Source organism: Pteropus alecto, unplaced genomic scaffold, assembly GCF_000325575.1.
Source record: "Pteropus alecto unplaced genomic scaffold, ASM32557v1 scaffold269, whole genome shotgun sequence".
Classification (NCBI taxonomy): domain Eukaryota; kingdom Metazoa; phylum Chordata; class Mammalia; order Chiroptera; family Pteropodidae; genus Pteropus; species Pteropus alecto.
The window spans coordinates 434,785-443,730 of NW_006443566.1; the positions used below are offsets into that span (position 1 = coordinate 434,785).

Sequence of the window (8,946 nt, forward strand, 5' to 3'; positions counted from 1 at the left end):
TGCTCAACCTCTGTTTTTCTCCAAAAATGTGTTTGATCATTCAGCTTGAAAGGAACAGCTTTTCACTTCCATTTACAAATCTCCCATACTTTTCACAACGCAGTTATTTGTCTGCAAGCAGACTTGGATCTCACGAAATTTACTACATAACATCACTACAGAGGTCAAATCTTTTTAGCAATCTTAACTAAACAACAACAATACAAACCTGCCTTAAGCCTTACCCAGAAAACACTTTAAATGGTACACTGCTAAATAAAAGTACTTAGAAAAATATGCAGTGAATTTTTTTGTAATTAGTTCACTTTAGTTCAGCCTTCTGTCCTTCAGTTCTTGATAGACTGAAGAACACTGAGTAATTTTTAAACTGAGGTTGCTTATTTCCTGTCTTAGATATTCTTTCAGGTTTTATACAAGACCATAAAGCACAATTCGCACTCTGATTTTCCAATCATATAAAGAATAAACAGAGAATGATTAAGCTGGCAAAACATACTTTTTTCACTTAGTACATTTTCTTTGTTACTGATAAGCTATCAAAAACTATTAAGTATTGACTTTCACTAAAATGAAGGAAAATATTAAGCTTTCTAATTGAAACACTGGTCTAACTGGTCAAAATGTAATACTTTCTACTACCAAGATCCTAGATTATATTTGTTTTATACATGTAATAACAAAATAATTACAATACAAATTTACATCATGAATCTTTGTCTCAATTATTCCACAATTTATTACTGAAGTCTTTGATTCTGGTACTGCATGACCTGGTTCATTCACTGACAGGTAGCTTTAAAGATTTCCTAGCAAGAAAAGATGTAGTACATTCACTAGAAGTAATTTTCGCATCTCATTTTCTTTACAGACAGACCTGAAAATGTGTTCTAATATGTATGCTGTTAACAATATCAAAAATGAATAACATCTGTTTTGCACAGTTGCCATTTCACCGTATCCCTTCCACATGGACACATACATAGTGCAAGTGCCTAGGTTTCATGATGCCTGACAGACACGGTGAGACCCTGAAGGAGCAATAACTTGTCTGAAGGCACAGCTTGTGCTTTCTTCCCATTTGCATTGCTCTTAGCTGGAATCGACAATGGCTGGTTTCTGCAGCATTACTCTCAGTGCCATTAATCCAGACTAAGAAGTTATTTATTTCAAAATGATGCCAAATCCTATGATTCATATGTTAATAAGTCTAAATGACTTGCAAAACATCTTTTGTAAAAAAAAAAAAAATTTGTAGAAATGCCATCTTAGAAAATAAAAGCTGATTTTTCTTAGAAAGCTGAGTCATATTAACTTATTTGAATGAGGGATGGGTGGGTAGGGGGAGAAGTGGGGAGGAGGAGGGAAAAATGGGCCAAAATTTCTGGCAAGATTTCTTTTTACCGCAAGCTGATACTCAGCATATTAACAACAACAACAACAACAACAACAACAACAAAAACATTTCATGCCTCGCCTCTACTCTTCCTCAGAACTTATAATATTAAAAACAATTTTAATTTTCCTAAAAATGATAAAATATACAAAATGCTACTTGAAAATGCTAAATTGGACATAATCAAGTAGGATACGTTTTGTATGGTGATGTGAAAAAAAGGATACCTGAGATACTAAAAGAGTTCCAACTACACACGACCTCCACGCCTACAGACATTTGCAAGTATCTTCACCCATATCGTTTCAGCCAATCCGCAAGGCAACTGATTGCAAAATACACTATTATTTACACACCACCAAGAAAGAGAATACACTGCCCTTTAACCTATGACACAATGTAATTATAAAACACACCCCTGGGGAGCTATGCTCAAATTTTTACCAATAAGTCAGAGGTGCCTTTATTTTCTCCCCCTTGAAAGAACATTCTAGAAAGGCTCAAATGAGAATCTTATTTCATTTAACCTCACTGTCTTTTTTTTTTTTTAACACTGGAAACTTAATTGCATGAATGTTATGCATTTGTGTTAAGATGCAAAAAAAAAAAGTGGGGGTATACAGAATGTAATGTGTATCTGCATGGGGTTTGGCAAACGGTGTTAAAAGAATGTTGATGAATTAATAAAATTATTTGATATGCCTAGAGATAAAGTTAAATCATTGCTAACTTTTAATTTTTCTATATTCATGTATTGCCGCAAAATTCTTCGAGGCAAAATAAAAATTTAAATGTAAATGCAAATGCTAACGAAGCATAAACACAATCCAATTACTGGTTATTAATATTGTGATATGTTCTTCTCTGGCATCATTTTATATTCTGGGGCTTTCACACTGACCTAAAGGCCACCAAGGAAAGTAACAGAACATGTTGTACCTCCTTGGGTATCCTTGGGTGTCATACATGGGTGAAACTGAGAGATAAGCTCATACAACCCTCAGATTCCCACATCATAAGTTAAAGATTGAACTAAACACAAATAAAACCTTTTCTATTCTTGATTTGTGATTAATTTTTGGTGCAAGTATTGAAAATCAAATCACTCAGCAATTCATGGATTTTAAATATTCATTTGGTTTAGTGTGAAAAGGATTAATCAATAAATGCAAAATGTTTTTTAAAGCTTACTAAATGTAAAATGTTTTTTAAAGCTTACTAAAACAAATACAGCGTGGCCCAAAAGTCTTAGTGCAGTTTTATGGTCTAATTACTTCAGAAGTATAAATGCTTCAGATTTTGAAAACTCAATTATATATGTTTCATTTTCACATGTTTAGTTTTGTGAATTTTGATAACACATTTTTAATTTTAATATTTTAATCTCTCTCACTGAATATGGCACTGACTAAAACAAAACATTTAAGTTAAAATTTTACTTTGAAGTTTCCAAAATTGAACAAGTATAAAAGTTAAATAATAGAACTTTTAAATGATTTTTTAAGATTCTTTAAAAAACAGACTTGTTTAAAGCAGTTTTAAGTTCACAGAAAAAATGAGCAGAAGGTATTGAAATTTCCCACATATCCCTATGTGCACACACGCATCGCCTCCCCATTATCAGCATAATGTTATCCCACTGTATGGCACACACAACGGTATGTATCAAAGACATTTTAAAAATATCCCCCACCCCAGAGTGGTACACTGAATACATTTTCTAAAGTTTGTAGTATTTACATCTTTGAAGGTCTCAAATCTTAAAACAGCACTAAGACTTTTAGGACATCCATTATTTTCTAAAGCAATAGGGATTTTTCTTCACAAAGCGATCACCCGGGAAAAATCTTCTTGGAAATGAAGTGAACATGGGAAAGATTTCTTTTCTTCATGACTCTGTCTTTCCCTCAGGAGTGAGAAGAAGGGAGCTGAAGTTATTTTTGTTTCTTGAGAAGAATTCAAAGATACTAAGTTGGTGGGAATAGAGAGCATGCAGAGGGCAGGTGAGCAATGGAACGAGCAGGAGCTCTTCATGGAGTCGTGGATCTAGTCTAGGCCTTGGGTCCACGAGCTAAAGACAGGTTGTGTTGTGTTTAAAGTCTGAGTGTGGTTCAGTTTAGGTAGCTAGCATAGGAGACCAGTTGGCCCTTTTAATATCAGTAATAGATAAGTAGGTAGATTTGGAGTTGAAGTCCATCATAATAAAGGATATAATTTGTACATAATAAAAGCACTAAGTAGAAATGTTATCTACACAAAATGGTATCTTGCCAATGAAAATATTAACTTCTGTATTTAAATTTATATTTTTAATGATGATTGACAATTAAGCAGTATCTATAACACCCTTTTCCTGGAAAATTAAAGACCTTTATATATTTTTACCTATTACCTTCCACTACCTAACATGTTTTCTGAATCATCTGATAGTTTAGATTCAGATAGTTAATATGATAATATTATCTGCTTTTATTTTATGCCATTATTTAAAAAAAATTCTTTCTTAATAATTTGAAAGACATATTATCAACACAAATTCACATTTAACTATAGATTCCAATTATTTTATGGTAATTATTGTTTCTGTAATTCATTTTACTCTTTTTCTTAGAATCTTTCGTTTTGTTGGAAGATATTCTAATTTTTTTTTTTTTTTTTTTTTAAGAAAAGATTCATAGAGGATAAATTTCCTGAATCTTCACAATTCTAAAAGAAAAAAATGTCATTATTCTGTCCTTACTCTACACTCACTTGAATGCTAGTTTTGCAGGATATAGAATTCTGGGATAAAAAGATTTTCCACTAAGGACAGTAAAGGCTTTGTTTAATTTTGTTTTAGAATTTATTGTGAACAATGTTAAGTCTAATACTGGTATGATTCTTGTTCTTTGTAAGTTTTTCCTTTCCTTTAGTTTCTGAAAACATCGCATTTTAATTTATGTTGCGTATAGATAACTTTGTTTTTCCTGCTTTGTACTAAGTGGGTCTTTTCGATCTGATGACTATAATCACATCATTTTTGGCCTTTTGGCTAAGATCAAGTGAAGACTATAATCTTTCTTCAGAGCTTCAGTTTACAGAGACTTCCCCACTACCCACCATTTTTTTAAATGGCTAGTTCTTCTTTTCAATTGCTCTGTTTCTTTCTGGTGTTTTCATGACATATTTCCTTTTTACTTTTTTTTTTACCTTTCCATTTACTAGACTTTATCTTCCAGATAATACTCAGTCATACCCAATCTGGTATTTGTCTCTTCTACTAAATTTACTGTTTTGCCAAATATATTTTTATTTCCAGAAACCCTTTCTTAATCTATGACTGTCCAGAAAAGTCATAGATTATATTAGTATATATCGCAATTCACTTTTTACAAAAGATTATTTCTAGTCAAAAATATTTAGGATGATATTTAGAATTGCATTAAATTTATTATAGGAATTAAATTCTTTAGATAAAAAATGTTCAACAAAGAGAAATACCTCTAGCAACAAGGATCTTAAAGGGAAATCTCTAAACCTATAGCAAAGAATTTTAAGTAAAGTTAACAGATATAGGCTGAAAAGAGATCTTTAAAGATAATAAAATTTATAAATGAAGAGCTAAGTCTTCAGCAACTTTTAGTTCAGTCTTTGTTCTTATGAAAATATTTCATCCATAGGTTTTATATCATCTTTATTGCACATAAGAAAAGTAAGATTTGTGAAATTAAGTGACTTTTTCAAGGTAACAAAAAAATGTAGTGATCTCTCCCTGCCACATTTGAGGCTATAAATAAAATAGAAGCAGTCTTGTGCTTCTGAAAGTAGCCAATATGCAGTCAATTTTCTTATCATTCAAGAGATAAGAACAGTCAACTTCTTCATCTTGATTTACCTGGAGTACTCATTTCAATTGCACCAGCCAGGCAGAACCTGGTAATAACTGCTGCCTAGTTTCAGTTGGCATTGAAAAACTGACTAGGAAAAGACATTGCTCAAAAATTATTTTGGCACAAGTGTTAAGCACTCTTTTCCACCAGATAAATCTGACCAAAAATAAGCCAAAAGCGATTAGTGACCTGTGATGCGTTATTCAATATGGTATTAGAAATTCTAGAATCAATTGATCTGCAGTCTATTACCTTAGCATTTTGGATGCAGGGACAAAGAGCCCAAGCTGCACTGGCCTTAACGTCTGGGTGAGGATTTTTCAGCAGGGACCACAACAAACGAACTCCATCTAAGCGATCAATGATCCTATTGTGAAACCAAAATAGAGGTATAAACTGTGATTAGCACATGAAAATGAAAATTTAAATGGCCTATCTATTCACACAATTCTAATTGTTTTTTCTCCTTTTGACATTTGGCTTTTTTTTTTTTTTTAACTTCAACAACAGCAAGGATATAACATGCCGTTGAATTGTGAGTGCTCTGATTTCAATTTTAAATTCATGACACGGAAAGCAAGCTCCATGATAATTATGATTCACATAAACTTAAAGTCAAGCCATGTAATTTTTTAATTAGCTGTACACAGACTGTTAGCTAGATGTAAAAATACTAGTTTCTTTCATATAGTAACATCTAAATATTTCCCAAAACAAATATTTATGCCTCACAACTCTGCAGTTACCTTTTTTATTTGGTCTATGTTTAATTGACTTACCTTACTGTATGACATATTTTAAACTCCGCCAGTCCTAATCTAGTATTAGGAATTAAAATCATTACACCACAGTGCATCCTTTGTTGGGCACGAATAACACGTAACTTGTTTTCCATGTGCTCCGACTGTGTTATAATTACTTAAACACTCTGTAATCAAAATATCTTCATGACTAGCTGAAAAATGAATTATCATCAGAGTCATCTCTACACCATCTGTCTTCTGTTTATACATCAATCAGTCCAGGGAGCAGAACCTCAAATTAACGTCCACTGAGTGCTTGCAGTTGAGAAGAAGGCCAAACAAAACTTAATATCATTTACAAACATGGTTTTGTTCAGAAAGATATGTTAAACTCAAAGCAGATGAGAAAAGATAAAGAACATCAAAATTTCTTTGATTTTTTTAATCTCAAATTGCGTTAAACACATGTAGTTTTTAGCCACGGACAGAACAAATACTGCTAGCTTAAAATGCCATTCAAATTCTTTCTGAAAGTCAACATAAAAACATCTTTATTTCTTGATTAGCTGAGATGAGTTTGCCAGAAAAAAAAGTATTATTCCAAAGGTTCCAAGTAGGATGTCATTTCTGCATAACTGTATAAAACAATTGGTAATTGCAAATAGAGTATAGTAAGATATAAACTCTTTCTTTAAAAAATAACTTATAATAAGAAAAAAATGCATTGACAAAGTGTTTTAACCCAAAGTTTAACTAAATACTTTTGAAACCTGAAGTTTTGTCAATATCATGCTGAGAGAAAACAAAGTTTTATTTCTCAATTTATGGAAGCTGTAAAGAGAGATACTGAACACTTCACAGCAAAAGATTTACTTTATAAACTTAAGCTTACTGCTTTACATATGCCACTGAAAACATAACTGATTCTGCTCCTTGGGTCTCTATTTTTCCGCACATAATTTCTCAATGAATGACAGGTCTGTCTTACCCTCTCACGAATGTAGCAGTAACATTTGCATTAGTAATATCTATACAATGCTGGATATAACTTTTCATTAGAGTGCAAGTCATTCAGATGGCACACATTTTCAGTTTAAAATAAAAAGGATAACTCAATGCTGGACCTCCTCCCCATGCAAAATTTCACAACTAACTATAAACACTCACTATTAATTATAAAACGAGATCTACTGTCCCCAACCCTCACCCCAAACCCAAGGCAATTCATTAGCTACTTAGTTACATAGGATGAGCATTTTAACCCCATTACTGATGTCATAAAATAACTCAGCACATCACAGAGTAATAAATAACCTTAGAGGAGGAAAATATTTTCAGAAAACATTTTCAAACACAGGAACTAACAAAGTCAGGGGTAGCCAACTTCAGAGTTTAGTTTTGTCCCTTCCACTTCCATCTTCCTCATCCCCTGTATCAACTCGCTGACCACTAATGTTTACTTCACAATAACTCGAGTATCCCCTCCCCAAGTCCTCCGTTCTCCCTGCAGCACCTACTAATCCTGGTCTTTACTACTTCATATCAGGACTGCTGCTGTGGCTACAAAACTTGGTTTTGTATCTTCAATTTCTCTCAGTTCCAATCCATCCTAGATATACCTGTGAAATTCATCTTCTTAAAGGACCTTCTGAGCTTTTGCAGTAACTCCTTGAGGGCAGGACCCCAGGGATATTCATTCTGTTCATCACACCACACAGCACGTTCAATCAACACAGAAAGATCACCCCCAGGAGAAAGTCTCCAAGGGCTTCCCATCACCTGCAGTGTATTAAAACTTCAATTCTTGAACTCTGTATTCAACATGTCCAAGGAGCTGCTGTATTCCTCCCAATTCCCTATATGTAGACATTCTCTAATAAAACTCTTTGGCCATCTACTAAACAATAAGTGCTAAGCAAACAGAAATAACAGATACAGTCAATTCTTGCTACTGGGGGTAGTTATATTCTGTAAAGTTGCTGCAAACAGTGAATTAGTAAATACTGAACCACGTTCCTAGGAGAAATATAAAATTTTGTCTCTGAGGGCCTCTAGTCAGAACATTTTCATCAACTCATCGATATATAACCTTGTTTTGTGTGTTTCTGTTTAAAGGCACCTTATTTAAAACACGTGGTTGATTCATTGACATGGAACCCAGGGCCAATAGCACTATGAAGCCAACACACATTTTCTCCGCCAGGTGCATCCAGCTTTCGTGTGCTTAGGAACCATAGACTAGACAGCGCGGCAGCACTCTGCTTCGGGGCCATTTTTAACAGTAAAATCACCAGCTTGAAGCACACAAATGTGAGTAACAGGGTGCTAAATAGACCATGAAATGGACACTTGTTTACAGTATGAGCTGAAACAAGAAGGCAGATAGTGGCCTTCTTCAATCTCAGCTGGAAACGTGTACCAGGTGACTCAAATTTTTCACTGCTTTGCGCATGTCCAAGATTGATGGTGAATATGCTCTAAGCATTGATTTAGGGGTTACAAATAAATTTTAGCAGGGATACGAATTCACAAATACAAAATCTGCAAATAATGAGGATTTCAATTGTCTTTCAGGAACCTAGAGTCTACTAAGGGAGATAAAGAGATCATTATAATGTATTATAATAAATGCTACAATTGATGTGTCATAGAGTTCCCTGCGAACACATACAGGAGACACCGGTTGACTCACAAGCCACAGAAATTCTCCCAACTATAAGCCTTTGCCCATGCCATTGCCATCTTTTGTTATAATAACCCATCTTTTAAGGTCACAGTTTTAAAAACAAAACCTCTCCCACAAATCCTTTGGTTTCTTCCTCCTTTAAGCTTCTTGTGAGTTTTGCTGTCCCCTTTTCTGGCACTTATAACGCATTGCTTTGCTTTGTTGTGGTCATGTATGTATGCTGTTTATGACCTCAGTTATTGTGTAATCTCCATG

The 8,946-nt window shown here is 33.8% G+C and overlaps 1 protein-coding gene across 1 annotated transcript in view; it reads right to left on the reverse strand.

Annotated features, from left to right (window-relative positions):
* ARMC4 (armadillo repeat containing 4) overlaps positions 1 to 8,946 on the reverse strand; it is a 136,113-nt gene that overhangs the window by 52,728 nt on the left and 74,439 nt on the right. The window contains exon 15 of the mRNA XM_025041257.1: positions 5,515 to 5,629. Within this exon, the coding sequence (XP_024897025.1) occupies positions 5,515 to 5,629 (115 nt within the window). The remainder of the gene's footprint in view (positions 1 to 5,514; positions 5,630 to 8,946) is intronic.